Consider the following 20,280-nt stretch of genomic DNA (forward strand, 5'->3'; position numbering starts at 1 on the left):
TCTTCAGTTCTGAACTTATTATGAAACACTGAATAATTTCAAGCATGAACTTTGTCTTTTAAACCTAATATATTCTTTATTCAGGTTGAAAGGCTGCAGTTTGTCAGAGATAAGCTGTGCTTCTCTGGCCTCAGCTGTGAAGTCCAACCCCTCCCATCTGATAGAGCTGGATCTGAGTAACAACAACCTGCAGGATTCAGATGTGAAGCAGCTGTCTGATCTTCAGCAGAATCCAGACTGCAGACTAGAGACTCTGAGGTCAGTAGAGAGTTGGAGTCAGTCTGTGCTGGTTTCAGCAGTTTAGTATTAAACACAGTCAGTATCAAAGCAAATATCCAGTATTTCTTGGCGAACCCCCAACCTTCTTAGTGCTGCTTTCCTCAGTGAAGCTGTGAGATGAGAATGGTGACAGGCTTCAGGATTGGACAGAAAGACAGAGAGAGAGAGAGAGAACAGTCAGCCAATCAGATGAGCCAGAAGCTTGTTGTGATCATGTGCTTGAGTTGATGTGATGACGACTGTTGTTGTTGTGTTGATGTCTGCAGGAAATAAAGCTGGATTACAGCTGACAGCCTTACAAGATGTATAGAGACAGTGGTCCTCATCATCAAACTGTCACACCATCAAATCTGATCTCAAAGTGTTTGTTCTCTCATTTCAACACAAAACTATTGATCAGTTCATCTTTGTCAGAGCTCTAAGATCAGTCTGACTGCAGCCTACAAATCACTGGCTCTGATTTCACACAAGCATCATTATGACGTGTTCTGAGCACTTTATTTCCTCTGTGTACTTGAGTGAAATCTGCAGAGGAAACATACTTGATAGTAAAAGTGTGTGCAGGTGTTTGAGCTTGGAGCTCAGTGTGTTCACTCCAACACGTTAACATTAGAGCTGAAAGGAAGCAAGCTACGCTGCACAGCTGTTCCACTTCTGGTCTGAACAGGACTGAAGTCCCTGCTGCTCTTTATACTGGATGTGCTGCATCACTGACTGACAGCTGATGAAGTGAGTCTCACTAAACATCATCTCATTTATCTCCTCTGTTCTTTCTTCTTCTCTCATCAGATGGGAGGATTGATCTCTGTCAGAGTGAGAGTGAACATCCAGGAGTGTTGAGAGAGGATCAGCTGGATCCTGATGATCAATCTGGAGTCTGGATCTGGATTTTGTCGTCTTCACTTAAGTCTCTTAACTGACTACAAACTGAACAGTTATCTCTGGATTTAGCTGAATTCAGCACTTTACAGATTTGTTCTACATGAGCTCTTTGATTCAGAAAAGATAAAAACAGGTGTTATAAGTCAGACTGTGAGCCTGGGCTCATATTTATCAAGCGTCTCGGAATCACACTGAGAGTTAACAAGGACTAAAACTAATGAATGAAGCAGAAGAGAATTGACTGTGACTTTCAGCAGGAGAAGGATTACTGCTGGGAGAGAGTGAGACGTCGCTGTTTTACCACAGTCAGAGCAGCAAAGTAGAAATAATGATGACATGTTGTAGTTTTCTCACAGTCTCAGCTGGAAATATTAAACAGTGGTCATTTGGTATATTATGTGTATAGACAGGTAACCAGGCAGGTAACTTACCAAGGTTATGGAACAAAACTAGGATGATATTTACAAAGTGTAAAGAAAGCCTGAGAAATAAATACAGCCTATATGTTAAGATGACATTAAGATGACATGTCATGTGACTGAGCTGGTGAAATTCTCTTGGTTCAGCCTCATGGTTTCACAGCCTGTCCAATTCCTCTTTCAACCAACCAATCAATGATATTAATAACGTTGTGTCCATCAGCTTGTAAATAAACTCAGGTCAGCCAATGAGGTTTATTTAAACATTAACTGTAAGATTTTAATTTGTAAGTGAGATCATGTGATCCAGTCCTATCCAATCAACTCCTTTCCATCTTGTTTTCTACATTAGTGCAGCATCTTGCATGTATTGTACAACACTGCACACAGAGATAATGATGCAAACGGACACAACTTGATTAAAAACATGAAATGTATCTTCTCCACTGTCCAACTCATCTCCAGCTGAACCTCCTGTTGACTTATGTGTCTTACAGCTCTTTGAAATCTATCTGTGCCATCAGCAGTTTAAACACATGAATCATTCAATAAATAAAGCCACCATTAGTTTTTCTCTAACTTCACACTGAGTGGAGGGAAATGAATTAGTGCTGATTATCAGCACAGATAAATATGGAGCCTGGTCTTTGCTGTCAGGGCTCTGGATCAACCTGTTTGATAAGTATTTATCTTCCTTTAAATCACTTCTTCAAACTCATTTTATCCACTGATCTACCACTTATTTAGTTTTATATGCTGTACATCTTACATTTGGATCTTCTTTGTGTTTTCTGCTTTATTTTCTTGCTGTATGTTTGTTAGTTTTGTGTAAAGCGTTGTGTAACGTTGGTTTGAGAAGTTTTCTAGTCGTCTGAAGGGAGGCTGGTGGGATGATGCTGATGCTAAACAAAGACCAACTTCTAATAAACATGGAAATACATTTGTCAGCGTTTTTATCCTGTGTGAAGCTTCAGCTTCATGTATATCTTCTATTTTTATTGTAGTTATTTTTCTGTCTTTGTGTATAAATGAATCATATTTGATTGAATCTGTGTTCTTTGTTTTGGATTTCTGTGAATCTGTTAGATGTTTCTGTCTAACCACGCCAGTTTATGTCACTCTTTATTTTAAAGCTCCATTATATTTAATGATTTCTTATTAATTTCTTGTAAGTTTCAGGAAAGAATTGTGTGTCTAATTTTGTTATTTGACCTGTAAGTTAGTGATAAAGTATTTGGTTCTTACCAGGAAATGTACTCACTTCTGATGAGTTGATGTTGTGTTTTCTTTATTCTTTGACTTTACGGCTGAAATCAAAATACAAATAACAAGCAGAGAAACAGCAAGCAATAGCAATCCATACAGACTGAACACACACAACAAGGAGAAATAAACATGAAAAAGGATTTTTTTTTTTTTTTTTTAAGTGGGAGAGCAGAGAGTCAGTCTTAAAAAATAGAGAAAATTTGAGATAAAGATGGAAATGGGTGTGTATCCAAAACTTCACATACACAATAAAGAAACTCACTAAGAAGAAAAAAGCAATCCAAGACAGAGAGCACACATTTTACACATCCTTAATAAAATACACAAAACTACTACATAGTTTTTTGGATCTATGTTCCTGCATTCCTCCACAGCCCATTTTCCCTTCCACACCAGATCTACATGAAGTTCATTAGCTGCCTTGCCCTCAGTGTTTTCCCAGTCAATCAACTCCCAATCTGCTTTTGTCTTGTCACCTGTTCCCCATCGACTTATTACTTCATTTAGTATTTAAGTCTGGGTTTTCAGTTCAGTTTTTGTTGGATAGTCTGTTCTGTTCAGCTCGGCTCAGTTCAGTCTGAATGTTCCCAGAATAAAAACCTTTTTCTGCAGCCCTGCTTTCACCTTCAGTCTTTTACATTTGGGTCCACCTGCTCCCCTCTCCCTGACACACATCATAGTAAATTGTCTGTTATTTAATGTGACAATTCAAATATAAAATCATAAAACTGTTTCAGGTTTTTGGGTTAGTTTAGTTCAACTTTAATTTGTTTTGATGAGTCTGACAGCTCTGTGAATCTGTCAGGTAAAAACTGAATTCAATTGTGACTTTTGTGGGGATCAGAAAACCAGTCAGTATCTGGTGTGACCACCATTTGCCTAACCCTACTAACCCATCTCCTTCACTTAGAGTTGATCAGGTTGTTGATTGTGGCCAGTTAACAATATCCAGCAACTTCGCACAGCCATTGAAGAGGAGTGGACCAACATCCACAGGCCACAATCAACAACCTGATCAACTCTATGCGAAGGAGATGTGTTGCACTGCGTGAGGCAAATGTTTTAGATCTTTGAGTTCAGCTCATGAAAAATGGGAGCAAAAACAAAAGTGTTGCTTTTATAATTTTGTTCAGTGTATATAACAGAACTCTTCATCATTTGCATCAACTTTCTCACTTTCTGTTCCCAGCTCAGTCTGCATCAGATCGCTCACACTGAGTCTGTCCACCAGATGGCAGCAGAGCGCTGGCTCTTGTCTTCTATTAACTCTGATTTAGATTTTTATGTTTTTTGGGGTCTTTCCATACATGTCTGATTGAATTAAAACTGAAAAAAGAATTTGAAACAAAAAAAAAGATTTGAAACTGTAAAAAGAAAAGGATTTGAATGAAAACAAATGTATTCAAAATAAAATAATTTATTGTGGGGTTTTTTAATAAAAAAATTTATTTTTCAAATTTCAATATCAAAATTTGGAATTTCAGTTTCAAATCTCTTTTTCGAATGAATAAAACCTGTCGACCTGACTTGACATATTACATACAAATCATAACACATTACAACCATAATCTAATCAAAATGTGCATGTTATTGTAGTAAACAGCAATATTTTCTAGCAAAAGTTACAATAAAAAAAAACAGCTGGCAAGCAATTTTGGCTAGAGATATGATGGGATATTGTGAAATGCCAGAATATGAGCAGTGTGTAAGGGTTAAAGCAGCTGATCTTTGAACTCTGAGCTGCTTTATGCTTGTATTGGTGTTCAGTGTCTCAGTGTCTCAGTGTCTCAGTGTGACAGCAGCCTGATGAAGCTCTCAGAGGAATAACGCTCTTTTTGAAACAGACCTGGTCCAGACAGCAGAGAGATGCACAGAGAACACCTTCATGGGATGAAGTCGAGTAAGTGGACCTTTGTTTGCTTTGAATTGTCTTCATGAGGATCTCTAATGCCTTTAAATCAGAGTCTACATGTAGAAACACACATTTGATTTCCTGATGAGTTTTTCTGTCAGACTGAAGAATAATAATGAACCTGTGTGTGTGTCTTCATCAGGTGCTGCAGGTTACCAACATTTAAATGTATTACACTCAACTCTTACAGTTGATACTGTTTGATCCTCACTGTTCAGTCTGACTGTGTTTCAATTAAACATTAACTCATATAAAACTATAAAAGCAGGCTTCTTATATCAGATCCTGACATGTAAACTGGACTTTGATACTCAGGTTGTTTATGAAATATTATAATTCATGTTTATTGAGGTCAAAGTTCATCAGTAACCGTTTTTTCAGTTATTTTATAACACAATGAAGTCAGTGATCACACAGTAGAATATTTGACTGAGTTTACATTATTTCTGTCTACTAGTTGCATTATTTTACAATAAATGAGTGTTACATGACAGTTGTGTGCTGTGACTTCAGATTACTGTAGTATAGCAGTATGTTGCTGTACAGTTCTCAGTTCAGTTCAGTTCAGTTCAGTTCAGTTCAAAGCTTTATTGTCCCTCGAGGGCAAATTTGATTTGCAGTGACAGTACAAAAAATAACTAACACAACAACCATAAATAAATAAATAAACAGTGACATAACAAACATCATCTCAACATACAGCACAACCAAACTTGATAAGAACAATCACAATTGGATAAGAGTAGAAATGTCAGAAAAGTCTCGCCACATGAGCAATGCGATGAGGGGTTTTACAAAGTTAAGATTGCATCTTCGACCCCCCTGGAGGCCTGATAGGCAAACTGCAGAGGATCTATGAGGTGCTGTGTTTGTGAGATGATGTATTTCTTCTACTAGACGCTAAAAGCACTTCATGAACAGTGATGTTAGTGCTATTGGCCGGAAGTCATTGGGCATAGTGGGTCTGGAAACTTTAGGAAAAGGTATAACTGTGGACGTTTTCCAGAGGTCGGGAACTTTGCTTAATTTGAGAGATGACCTAAAAATGTTGGTGAAGACTGGTGCAAGTTGTTCAGCGCAGTGAAGGACCTCTGATTTCTTGATGGTGAAATGTTTGGGTAGGGGAGGAGAGGGCATTATAGTAGCAGCCTCAGCACTGTTGTCAACCTCGAACCAACAGAAAAAGTTGTTGAGCTGGTTTGCCAAATTGTCAATAAAACACCATATCAACTAGTTTGGCATGATCTTACATTATAACTTTTATATTAAATAAAGGTAATGGAATACAATTGTTCTACATATTACATTTAATCTGGGGAATCATGGAGATCAGGAACCATGAGCTATGACTTTACTTTATCTGTGTTGTTTGCTGTTATTCTGGTTGTTTCAGTGTGTTGTTGATATGATTATTATTCTGACTTATTGCTGTAAAAATGTTATCATGCTGCATTCAAGACAAGTGGGAACTTTTGAAATGTTGACAGTCACTCACGCTGGATTTAAAGAACAAAGTACAAACTGTAATATTTAATCTTTGTTGCATGTTTGACGTCTAGATGCTGTTAAAAAAAGTTTTTAATCAGTTTGAGGACTTTAAAGGTTTGAATTACAAACTTTCAGTAGATCAGTGACTAAAATGCAACAACAATTATTTACGTCAGTTATTTCTGTCTTTTTCTGGACAGAATTTATCCATTTGGTCTCAATTAACGAGACACTGAAACAATCTGATTTTAGTGAGATTTTTTAGCTCAAGAATATGAGTATAACAGCCTCTATGTTACATATATACATATAAATTATTTATTTAGTTAGAATCCTTTACAGGAAACTTGCAGACGCATTAAAAGTAAATATTAGATGTTAGTTAATTAAATAATGTTTAAATGTTGATAGAGGGGAAATGATCAAATGTTATATTGAAGGCTTGAGGCTCAAATAATCTGCTGCTGTTTGTTGCATAAAGTCATTTTGTGCAGAGACTCTGTAGTCGCTCTCAGTCCTTCTGCCTGTCAGTGAATGTAAATCCTCCTCCATGCACCATGTGTGCTGCTCTTCACTTCACTGCAGCTTCATGACGCCATCTAGTGGACTGATAGTAGAAGTACAGCAGCTGATGGCAGCTTGCTCTGATTCCTCTGTTATTATCTAATCTAATTAGAAAATAGTCACACTCTGTTTAGTTACCTTTTCATGTATTCATATAGCTATTAAAATAAGTATTGTGAACAGTAAGTGTGTTCTGATTAAAATAACTTACAATAACAATGAAAATGACAAATGATAAATCAAAATAACTGATGCATCACTTTTGATTCACTTTTGAGTTACTAAACCATGAATCACAATCAAAGTGAAAAATTGTGAGTCAGTGAATGTAAATCCTCCTCCATGCATCATGTGTGCTGCTCTTCACTTCACTGCAGCTTCATGTCGCCATCTAGTGGACTGATAGAAGTACAGCAGCTGATGGCAGCTTCATCGGCCTCACACTGCTGTCTGGCTGCATTCACACTGATATATAACAGAGAATAACAGCCAATCACAGGAGGAGCAGATATTTAGGATGTGACAGGAGAAATGATGTAAAGGATGATCTGTGTTTCCTCTCCAGATGAAGGTAGAAAGTGTGTGTGACTGATGTGGATGTGACTTCAGCAGCATGGATCAGAGTGAGGACAGAGAGGAGGGAGTCCCTCCCTCTAAAAGCTCTCTGTGTGGGGAACATGACAGCCAGACCAAAGCTCAGAGGTGAGATGAGGATCTCTAACTGTCCATCACTATTCTCCACCATCATTATTCACACTCAAAGCTCTGTGTGTGTTGTGTAGAAGAACAAGGAGGCAGCACAGACCAGACTCTGCTGGACCTGGACCTGGACCTGGACCTGGACCTGGACCTGGACCTGGACCCAGCTGTGTGTCTATGAAGAGTGATCGGTCAAAGGATGGCCTCGTTCATTTTAAAGAACAACGTCCGGCTGCAACAAGGTAAACTGTCACTAAATATTAAATGTAACTGACTCAGTTTGAAATGTTTTTATTGAATCTTTTTATCAAACGTCTCTTTTCAGATTTGATCATAATTTATGAGAAAAACTGCAAAATCAAACATTTTACTGCAATAATCCAGAATCTCTCCTGGAGGGAAGTGTTGGTGATTGAACCTGAACTCAGCTCTGAGTCCTTCAGAGCGACCGCTCCAAATATGATTTGATTGATTTTAAACAACGTTCATCTGATTAAAAGTAAATAGTTCTCAGTATTAAAATCAGGTTATTGGACAATATGAGTTAAAACCTAAATCAGGATAAATAGTTCTCTGTTGAATTATTTGAGATTTGGATCATTTATTGATATTTTATGATCCATAATGATCCATAATGTTGATAATTAGATCATTTCAGTTTGTTGCTGTTTTTATTAAAACAGTTAAAACTCAACATGTTTGAAAGAAGAATTCACTTCTCAAACTATCATTTCTATTGATTGATTTTATAGTGATGATGGACAGAGATCAGTGTGAATGTTAGAGTCGGTACGAGGGCCGGGGCCCCTCATCACTGTTTACAAGAAATGTCTTTAAAACATCAGGAAATTAAAGATGAAACTTCATTGGTTGTGTTTAATGATTGCATCGTTATACTTTGATATTTATTAATATATATTATATATTAGCCACTGGTTTCACCACCCAGCGAGCACGCTGACTGACCCAAAACAAACACACCCACAACCTTTTATTTACTATACTGTATTAAAATGAGCCTCCACCCAAAATGTGTCTCTGAGTATCACTCAGCTCCTGTAAGCTCATTTCAATCAGGAGAGACAAGTGAATAGAAAGATATTTATTGTGTAATGTACAAAATCTTAGTAATGACAAAGTCTTTTGCGCTTGAACTCCATGAGGAATCATCTCTGAACGGCTGCATATATATATAGATCCCCCATGAAGTCCAGACACTGGTGGTGGTGATTGCTGATGAGACTGACGATGGCAGATGGGAATAGACTGCAGATCCTGTAGAGAAGGAGGAGGGGAGGTGGTGGGGCGCAGGAACAGCTGTATGACAGGACTGAAGCAAAGGGAGAGAGGCACATTTAAACGGACCACTACAGGATGATAGGCTAAGCTTAATTAAAAGTTGGTAGTTTCCTTCTCAGAGACCAGCAGCTGTGGTCAGCTTGGGTTCTTGTCAGTTTCAGAGTACACTGTTAATATTAGTCTCTGACAGGATGAGCTAAAGGAAGCAGTGTGTGAACCATATCAAACAACTGCAGGAGAAGCAATAGTATCACTAACAGGCTGAAGGACTGTCAACAGAAATGTCTGCAGAACAGAGAATTATCCAGACAGCTGCTCATCATCACAGCATATTTAATAAAGACCAAACAAACATTTTATTTACATTCATTCATTTGGCAGATGCTTTTATTCAAATGAGGTTCAATCCAAGACAGTAGATGAAGGAGAAGCCTTAGACAATAAGAACCCAACACTCATTTACCACCAGCTGAGATTAAAGGAGTTCATGTCTCTGAGTGTCAGCTTCACCCCTCCAGGTGCTGCACACTGCACTGAATACAGCTCTACTCATACAGTTAATCCTGTTTAAGTTTAACAGTAAAACTAGCTGGATACTACTGTGTTGTGTACAGTAGGTGTATTAAATCACTGACAGATTTAGTGTCAGTGTGTTCTGGGTGCTGATCAGAATGTATCTTGTGTTTCTATCAGGAGGAAGCTGGACCAACCTGAACCCTGCTGTGTGTCTATGAACAGTGATCGGTCTATGGGTAATCCTTATAACTTCAAAGATGGATGCCACTCTGATGATCACAGGTGAGGATTTCAAACTGATAAAAAGTAATGATGTTTTCATAAGACTCTTATCAAGTCTCCTGTTTTTAAACCTTTATTGACTCAGACAAAGTTCTCTGAGCAGCGTTCACACTCACACAGTCAGACACATTGACACTGGGAGTTGCCCAGTACAACCAGTCTCATACAACCACACACTGGTTGTAGCTGCCTTCAGCAGTGTGCAGTGAGGGAGGGAGAGCTTCATGGAGGGTTGGTGAGAGCTGTTTGGACTAAACCAAAGTGACTCTGAGCTGAAAGCTACAAACAGACTGAGCTGTTGATTCTCAGTGGGATCAGCAGGACTAGTAAAGCTTTACCACTACAGGGAGTCATCTGATTCTCTGTTCACATCCAAATATCACTTCATGGACCTTTAGCTTGTGTTTGTCTCTGTGGGGACAGACATAATGTGAGCTCATTCTTCATGATTCCTCCACAGAGTGGACCAGGAGAGCTCAGAGGATCCCAGTGGTCAGTCTGCCCAGCAGCATCAAACACACCTGGACTCCATATTTATGGTCTGTACATGTACAACTACTTTTACATCTATTGTGTAAACAATCATCTCCATGCTGCACTTTGTAGACCAGTAGATTGTCAGTGTGTCCAACATGGATCTGATGTTTGCTTCATGATTTTAGTTTGATTGTGTCATTCATATATTATTCTGTTCCAGCTGCTGGAGGAGAACATCGTCACTTTTGTGAAGAACGAGATGAAGAAGATGCAGAAGCTTCTGAGTCCAGAATACCCAGAATGGGAGGATGAGGAGGTGTTGAACTGTGAGGAAAAAGAGCAGAGGAGGAGCAGCAGAGATGCATTTCTGAAGATCACACTGCACTTCCTGAGGAGAATGAAGCAAGAGGAGCTGGCTGAGCGTCTGTACAGCAGTAAGAGGATTTCTATAAAGATTTAACATGATGGATAAAAGAGACATTTAATGAAGTCTCAAGAGATGGAAGATAATGTTCATATATGTATTCTTTAGGGAAATTAAACTGTCATTGTGTCTTTATTATTCAATCATTGATCTTATTTATTGTGTTAATTCAGGAACTCCTGCTGGCAGGTGTCGACATAAACTCAAGTCTAACCTGCAGAAGAAGTTCCAGTGTCTGTTTGAGGGGATCGCTAAAGCAGGAAACCCAACCCTTCTGAATCAGATCTACACACCGCTCTACATCACAGAGGGAGGGACTGCAGAGGTCAATGATGAACATGAGATCAGACAGATTGAAACAGCATCCAGGAAACCAGACAGACCAGAAACAACAATCAGACAAGAAGACATCTTTAAAGCCTCACCTGGAAGAGCTGAACCAATCAGAGCAGTGATGACAAAGGGAGTGGCTGGCATTGGGAAAACAGTCTTAACACAGAAGTTCACTCTGGACTGGGCTGAAGACAAAGCCAACCAGGACATACACTTCACATTTCCATTCACTTTCAGAGAGCTGAATGTGCTGAAAGAGAAAAAGTACAGCTTGGTGGAACTTGTTCATCACTTCTTTACTGAAACCAAAGAAGCAGGAATCTGCAGGTTTGAAGAGTTCCAGGTTGTGTTCATCTTTGACGGTCTGGATGAGTGTCGACTTCCTCTGGACTTCCACAACAATAAGATCCTGACTGATGTTACAGAGTCCACCTCAGTGGATGTGCTGCTGACAAACCTCATCAGGGGGAAACTGCTTCCCTCTGCTCATCTCTGGATAACCACACGACCTGCAGCAGCCAATCAGATCCCTCCTTGGTGTGTGGACATGGTGACAGAGGTCAGAGGGTTTACTGACCCACAGAAGGAGGAGTACTTCAGGAAGAGATTCAGAGATAAGAAGCAGGCCAGAACCATCATCTCCCACATCAAGACATCACGAAGCCTCCACATCATGTGCCACATCCCAGTCTTCTGCTGGATCACTGCTACAGTTCTGGAGGATGTGTTGAAAAGCAGAGAGAGAGGAGAGCTGCCCAAGACCCTGACTGAGATGTACATCCACTTCCTGGTGCTTCAGTCCAAACTGAAGAAGGTCAAGTATGATGGAGGAGCTGAGACAGATCCACACTGGAGTCCAGAGAGCAGGAAGATGATTGAGTCTCTGGGAAAACTGGCTTTTGAGCAGCTGCAGAAAGGCAACCTGATCTTCTATGAATCAGACCTGACAGAGTGTGGTATCGATATCAGAGCAGCCTCAGTGTGCTCAGGAGTGTTCACACAGGTCTTTAAAGAGGAGAGAGGGCTGTACCAGGACAAGGTGTTCTGCTTTGTCCATCTGAGTGTTCAGGAGTTTCTGGCTGCTCTTCATGTCCATCTGACATTCATCAAGTCTGGATTCAATCTGCTGGCAGAACAACAAACAACATCCCAGAAACATTTCTACCAGAGTGCTGTGTACCAGGCCTTAAAGAGTCCAAATGGACACCTGGACTTGTTCCTCCGCTTCCTCCTGGGTCTTTCACTGCAGACCAATCAGACTCTCCTACGAGGTCTGCTGACACAGACAGGAAGTAGCTCAGAGACCAATCAGAAAACAGTCGAGTACATCAAGAAGAAGATCAGTAAGAATGTGTCTGCAGAGAGAAGCATCAATCTTTTCCACTGTCTGAATGAACTGAATGATCGTTCTCTAGTGGAGGAGATCCAACAGTCCCTGAGATCAGGAAGTCTCTCCACAGATAAACTGTCTCCTGCTCAGTGGTCAGCTCTGGTCTTCATCTTACTGTCATCAGAAAAAGATCTGGATGTGTTTGACCTGAAGAAATACTCTGCTTCAGAGGAGGCTCTTCTGAGGCTGCTGCCAGTGGTCAAAGCTTCCAACAAAGCTCTGTAAGTTGTAGGAAATAAAAATGTGAACTATATTGAAATAATAGTCACCATTCAATGAGGTCTTTTGAATTCAGCGTCTCTTCAGCAATTCAGCAATACACAAATCTTACACAGACAGCACACAGCAGTTATCTCTTCAAGGGTTAGGGTTCTTTTGTAACAAATATCACTTCATTGGTCAACAGTTAATGAAACAGCAGATCAAGTCACACAATATTTTTCTATCATAAGTACACAGATAGTTTGATTTATTCATCATTAATTAAATATTCAGCTGTCTTTAAAGAAAAAGTAACTTCTTGCTTATTTTCTGATTATTTATATTTCCTTTCCAGGCTGAGTGACTGTAACCTCTCAGACAGAAGCTGTGCAGCTCTGTCCTCAGTTCTCAGCTCCCAGTCCTCTAGTCTGAGAGATCTGGACCTGAGTAACAACAACCTGCAGGATTCAGGAGTGAAGCAGCTTTCTACTGGACTGGAGAGTCCACACTGTACACTGGAAACCCTCAGGTCAGAATTCATCAACCTTTTTAGTTTAGAATACACGTATAATAAAGTAAATAATCATACGTTCTTATTTTCTTCATCTGTCAACCAAAAGGGGAAAATATAAAGAAATAAACAAATGAAGCAGTTTGTGACCAGGAAAAGGTGAAGGCTGAAGTATTTGCTCATAACACCGACCCTTTTTACATGAGTCTTTAGAGTAGATCCCAATGTACATAACAAACACAAAACATTTATAACCTTCACAACAGGTGTTTGATCCATGAATCGACCAATACATTTCCTGGTTCAATTAGAATTGGTATTTAAACAGTCCTCCTCATCATGCTCTTCACATTTTGACATCATGAGACCAAGACGACACATAACAATTGATCAACAGTACCTCGCCATTGCGAGGCTTCAAACAGGATGTTCTCAGACGGAAGTGGCCACTGAGTTTAGAGTGTCACAGAGTGTCATCAGCAGGTTGCAACAGAGATACAGAGAGACTGGAAGAGTCACAGAAAGACATAGAAGTGGACGTCCATTGGCCACATCCCACACTGATGACCGCTTCATTGTGAACAGTGCCCTGCGGAACCAGATGATGAATTCCACTCAACTCCAGGCACATTTAAGGGACCCAGTGGGCCTCAGTGCTGTTCTCTGATGAAAGTCGATTCACGTTGAGCAGAAATGATGGCCGCCAACAATGTTGGAGACGTCAAGGAGAGCGCTATGCATCAGCCACTGTTGTCACCAGACGAGCCTTTGGTGGTGGTGTTACAGTGTGGGCAGGTGTGTCTAGTCAATACATAACTGCCCTACTCTTTGTGAATGGTACAGTGACAAGCCCATTTTTACCTGAATAACATCATTAATCCAGTCATTGTGCCCCTGCATGAACAACACAGGCCTAATTTCATCTTCATGGACGACAATGCTCCAGCTCATCGAGGTCGCATCATTAGGGAATGGCTGCAGTGGCCTGCACTTTCTCCAGACCTGAATCCCATAGAAAACCTATGGGATCAGCTGAGTCGCCGTGTTGAGGCTCGTAACTCTGTCCCCCAGATCCTCAGTGACCTGAGGGCAGAGAAGAGTGGGATGCCATGCCTCAGCAGACAATAAGTTGACTTGTGGACAGCATGAGACGTCGTTGTCAAGCTGTAATTGATGCTCAAGGGCACATGACAAGTTATTGAGACATTGACATTTTTTGTTGTGGTATACCCACCACTGTTGTTTCAATAAATTGTTTGAGATGAGGAAATCACCATTACATGCTTCTACTTAAATGCCCTACTTTCATGATATAATACCACTGTAGCGTGAACTTTTTACATTTTCCATAAATTTCACCCGAAAGCCAGATATCCCTAACTTTTTGTGAGTAGTGTATATACATATATACACATATAATGTATATAAATTGATTGAATGTAATGAAAAGTGATACCATTCTAACAGATATTCATCTCATAAATGAAAGCACATCCAATTGAGCCCTGAAGATCATCTCCCAACGTAATGAATTGCGAATTAATTCTGCCTCAATATCTATCAGATTGCGAAGAAACGGAAAACCCGTCTGACAGGTAGAAACTCAGGGTTGCTTATAGAAAACCTGCCAGCGAGCAGGTTATGTTCACAGAGTCGGTTACCTTTTTTTTTACCTCTCTTTCTTGAGCAGATTACAGAGTTTTCCTCATCTCAGGTTTAACTTACTCTGAGTTTTCACATAACCCGCTTTCTGGAAAACCCCCCAGTACTCTCACACTGTGTGACATGTGTGTTGTTTTGTGTGTTTGCAGCCTGTCAGGATGTCTGATCACAGAGGAAGGCAGTGCTTCTCTGGCCTCAGCTCTGAGCTCCAACCCCTCCCATCTGAGAGAGCTGGACCTGAGCTACAATCATCCAGGAGACTCAGGAGAGAAGCTTCTGTCTGCTGGACTGGAGGATCCACACTGGAGACTGGACACTCTCAGGTATGGACAGACAATGTGTGATAGAGGAGGAAGAGCTGGAAACATTTTCTCTGTCAGAGCTGATCACAGATCTCAACTAAATCTTTGACTTTTTCTTCTTTCTAACTGAAGTTTCCTGTAAATGTTGAAAGTTAAACCTGATTAGATTCAATCAGAGTTTCAGAAAGATTGGGATAGTGTATTCAGATTGGGTCAAAGTGTATGATAGCAGAATAATAAAACAGTAGACTAGAGCCATGTAACGTCCATGTTAGCATGCTGAAAGAGAACGTGCTGATCTGACCCCCCTCCTCCTTTCAGCCTGCAGCCTGCTGGAGTCCGATGGTTGACACCAGGTCCTTGGAGGTGTAAGTGTGTTTTTATTTTTTATTTTAGTGTGGGAAAAAAACAAGAATTAAAAACAGAAAAAACTAAACAAAACAACAATAAGCATAAAGTCAACATTCAGACTAACAACCAGAATAGAACAACAAAAAATAAAAAAAAACTCAATAAATAAAAAGTCATAAAACATTAATATCTGTGTGTGTGTGTGCGTGTTTGTGTGTGCGTGTGTGTGTGTGTGTGTGTGTGTGTGTGTGCGTGTGTCTGTATGTATGTGTGTGTGTGTCAGTGGGTCTGAGTGTGTGTGTTTGTTTGTGTGTGTGTGTGAGTGTGTGTGTGTGTGCGCGTGTGTCTGTGCGTGTGTGTCTGTATGTGTGTGTGTGTGTGTGTGTGTCAGTGACATCCTACTGAGGATGAAGATGATGTCATCATGAAACAGATGATAGATCAATAACCCAATTTGAGTCACGTCCGTCATCTTGGACAGTTATTTACGGCAACTCCGCTTGGAACAAACACTTTATTCACTCGACCCGCTTTCTACATCTGACGACGAAAACTGAAGTAAAAAAAGATGAACCAACAAGTAACAACATAACATATTTATGCTATACAACCGTACATACTATCATTTTAAAACACAAGTAACTTTTAGTCATTTTTCATTATTATTATTGAAATCAAACTTATTGTGTATTACCTTATTGTGTATTAAATACACTGTGGCAGTAAGTTCTGCAGTTACAATACAGGAGCTGTGATGTTATAGATCAACTGAATTGTACATATGAAAAAGTTTGAGTTTGTCATTATTTGTACTGTTCTATGGTTTAATAAACAAACATCGGCTGGTGTATTACTACTTCTCTGGTTACATACAGATGTAAAATCTTGTGTTGAACTTCTTTTTTCTATACTTTGCGGACTCGCATCCAACTGCTGAAACATGAATGAAATACATCTATCCAACCTTTAACAGTAGTTTGTCAAAGTGGTGTTGCCGTACATAACTATCCAAGATGGCCGACTCAACTGCGCATGTGTGACTCACATCGGGTTAGAAACAGATGATAGATCAATATAACAATATATAATAGCTGAATTGTGTCTCGTTCTCTCCATCAGATTTCTGTGAACTCACACTGGATCCAAACACAATGAACAAAAAACTCAAACTGTCTGATAACAACAGGGTGGTGACATGTGTGGAAGAGGATCAGTCATATCCTGATCATCCAGACAGATTTGATGTCTATCAGCTGTTGTGTAGAAATGTTCTGACTGGTCGCTGTTACTGGGAGGTCGAGTGGGATGGAGAGGTTTATATATCAGTGAGTTACAGAGGAATCAGAAGGAAAGGAGGCAGTTATGACTGTTGGTTTGGATGGAATGATCAGTCCTGGAGTCTGGAGTGCTCTGATGATGATGGTTACTCTGTCCGTCACAATAACAGAAAAACATCCATCTCCTCCTCCTCCTCCTCCTCCTCTGACTCTGACAGAGTAGCAGTGTATGTGGACTGTCCTGCTGGCACTCTGTCCTTCTACAGAGTCTCCTCTGACACACTGATCCACCTCCACACCTTCTACACCACATTCACTGAACCTCTGTTGGCTGGGTTCTGGTTTGGTTCTGGTTCGTCAGCTTCTCTGTATCGTCTGTAGGACGGAGAGTAATAATTAGTAATAATACCCAGCCCTATTAAGACAAGGTTTAAGGGGGATGTTAGCAAGATGTCCAAAAGGCAAAAAGTGCCTTTGTTTGCTTTCGTAGCTCTGGTGGGTTTCACGCAAGGATGACTGCATTTCATTAGCTTAGGTGTCCAAACCATGATCTCTCCTGAACCATAAATAAGTATTTTTGTGCCCAAACCTAACCTGACCTTAACCGCAGTGCTGTCACACCACAAAACATCTTTATATTGTAGAACAGTCTCACTGGTAGGGCTGGGAATCGGTACTCAATACCTTTTAAGGTATCGACCGAAATAAATCGATACCAAGTAGTATCAAAATGTCTCCAGTCCTGATACCTGTAATCGATCCTATTTGTACCTAGAGCTCTCAGCCAATCAGCACAAGCTTTCTTTGATTTAATGTGACATATGATTTGCCCACTGCCACAGCAGCTACATGTTGTATTTGTGTAAAAATGTAAAAATCATCGTCAAATCAAATCATTTAGATGTGCAGGAGTTAATGCTTCTATTCACATGATGGGTATCTAATGAAGTTGGTATCAGTATCACTTTAAGGGTACTTGGATTGATACAGGTATTGTCATTTTTTAAACCAATACCCAGCCCTACCCATGGGTCGTTCATCTGGTCCATCCATCCTCTAGAGGGTCCTGAAAACACATATGTCGTTATTAGAAATAAACCTAATCAGTCAACTTTGACATTTGCACAAACAACCGATGCTGTTGTTTTTTCTTTAAAGGAATTAAACAATGAAATACTCTTATTTCACCACAGTTAGTAACAATGAAATTAGAGGAGAATTGCAGTATTTGTGTGGTGCAGACTCTTTTAATCTCATAACGATGAAAACTTAGCTACATTAATTACATCATGTTGAAATTTCCCATCCGGCAGTTCCAGCGCTCCCAAAAGACAAAGTGCGGACATTTTTAATATTGCTGAAGCCAGAGTGATACAACAGGGAGGCGTAGAGAGCCGGAGTCAAACCAGAACTTCCAGGTTCTGTTCCAGAAGTAGACAAAAGCTAATTTCTCACTGACATTTGTAAAGATGTTTTGTAACTTCATATGTTTAGATAAGGACAGGCATTTTCTGAAAAATCATCTAATAACTTTGTTCATTCAGTATTTATGTTTTAAGCAACCTTAGATTACAACTGCACACAGCAACACTGACTGCAGAAGAAAGCACACAAAGGTTTATAGATGTTAAAGTGATGTAAGAAGCTACCCAAAGTGAAAGAAGTACACAGAACTCCCTCTGACTGATATATTATTATATATGACATCATTAGATTATTAATAGTGAAGCATCAGTGTTAGAGCAGCATGTTACTGTTGTAGCTGCTGGAGGTGGAGCTAGTTTACACTACTTTATATACAGTTAGCTAGTTTAGTCCAGTGGTTCCCAACCTAGGGGTGGGGCCCCTCCAAAGGGTCAGCAGATAAATGTGAGGGGTGGTGAGATGATTAATGGGAAAGAAGAAAAAACTAAGTTCTGATACACAAATGTGTTTTCAGCTTTTGGACTTTTTTTTCTAATCTTTGATTTTTGCTGAAATATTGGATCATTTGAACATTTATTGAAATGAAAGCATGTGAGAGGTTTAGAGGGAAAAATCAGTATTTGGTGTGAGCCGACTACACACTGCTTTTTGTAAGACGTCAAAAGACAAAAAGGTTGGAAACCACTGGTTTCATCTTTAACAATGTGTTGTATTTTAAAAGCTTGTTATATTATCCATTGTGTCAAATCTGCATCTGAAAAGTAACTAAAGCTGTCAAATAAATGTAGTGGAGTAGAAAGTACAATATATCTCTCTGAGATGTACTAAAATAAACAGTACTTGAGTAAATGTACACAACAAAGATGTTGTTTAACTTCACAAAGGTTGCACAAAGCAGCTCTGAGAGTATTAGAAATACAGTCTGAACAGTCTTCAGAAAGATGAAGATTGTTAGGGTCGAATGTCAGATTGTGTTGAGTTACAGAAGCTAGTGGAACAGAGGCTGGACAGGAAGTGATGTCATGACTCCGGCTCTCTATGGCGACATCTCAGACCCAAAACATGTTAGAAAGCTTTTTTACAGTGAAAAGAAACACAAGGAACATTTTTCAAAAGTGCATAAATTGTGATCAGCATGTACACACTGACGTAACAGAAGTTCATCTGAGTAGTTTTAAACAGGACACAGGTTGCATGTGTGCTTATCAGCTTTGTTTGTTGTGTTTGTGCTTCGTAAAGTTTTAAGCTCACTTATGTTCGGATAATATACAAAACTGTCAAGTAAGGTGGTAGGAAAGGCATTTCAAATGTACACTGACTGCTTAAACAATGCACAGTCCTCTTTCCTGCAGGTTCAATAGTCGTACATTTGGGAAATTCTCTTGTCAGTAAAAACATCTACTAATGAATCTTAAATCTGTTCAAAAAGAGTCAAAAAGTCAAAAAGTTGGATATCAGTTTCATCTCTTTGCAGCCACAATGGAAACGGGTCCAGTTGATGTTTAGCTCAGCCGAGCAGCACCAGAAGAAGATTAATATCTTAACGCAGCTTGGACCAAATCTTTAGATGGAGCAATGTTAAGTAGAGCTAGGCTAGACGTAGCCTCAGTTTGTGCTTCTTATGTATCAGCTGACTTTCACAGAGGTCACAGTCAGCTTCACTCTCTTCCTCTACCTAAGCAAAGATTGCAGTATGTCAGCTAGACGAGACAGGAGCGTGTCTATGTTCCCACATTTCTAAGAGATTTTTAAAATTGAGACCCTATGTCCCACAGACATGTGTGGTGTCCTGGTACCTCTGTGAGGCTACGAGTGAAAGTCCCTCATGAGCAATCATTTACAAATTAAGCACTCGGGCGGGCACAAAGCCGTCCTGATTGGGCCGTCTTTTTGCGCTCGCAAGATCAGGTAGACCAGGCTTTTCTCCTCATTGGGTTGTCCATCTGATACGGCACGGCGCATGGGCTTTGAGCCAGGGACTTATGGAGCCGAATATTCAAATTTCACAAATTTTAAACATTTAAATGTTGAAGTTCTATCCAATCTGCTGATGCCCGACTATCATGCTGGAGACTGGAGCTTGTTTCCCATTTAGGCCATAAAGATTCACGTGCCGTAGACCCGGACGAGTGTGGGGAACATTTTGGAGGGTGAATGTTATGGATGCAGTTGTAAAACATAACCCTAACCCTGTGGGAACATAGGGCCTAATTTTGAAAAAAAAGTAAAATACTAAGTAATGTGGGAACATAGAGCTGACCCAATTCGGGAAACGAGTTAAAAATCTTTCTTATACAGCAGCAGACTGAATGAATGATCTT

The 20,280-nt window shown here is 39.9% G+C and overlaps 1 protein-coding gene across 1 annotated transcript in view; it reads left to right on the forward strand.

Moving 5' to 3' along the window:
* Positions 1–14,919, forward strand: part of LOC133985304 (NACHT, LRR and PYD domains-containing protein 12-like) — a gene marked incomplete at its 3' end in the record, with an annotated part of 31,306 nt that extends 16,387 nt beyond the window's left edge. Inside the window, exons 15-17 of the mRNA XM_062424898.1 lie at positions 85–258; positions 12,787–12,960; positions 14,754–14,919. Of these exons, the coding sequence (XP_062280882.1) occupies positions 85–258; positions 12,787–12,960; positions 14,754–14,919 (514 nt within the window). The remainder of the gene's footprint in view (positions 1–84; positions 259–12,786; positions 12,961–14,753) is intronic.
* Between the last annotated feature and the right edge of the window lie 5,361 nt (positions 14,920–20,280).

The sequence above is a fragment of the Scomber scombrus genome, chromosome 8 (genome assembly GCF_963691925.1).
Source record: "Scomber scombrus chromosome 8, fScoSco1.1, whole genome shotgun sequence".
Lineage (NCBI taxonomy): Eukaryota > Metazoa > Chordata > Actinopteri > Scombriformes > Scombridae > Scomber > Scomber scombrus.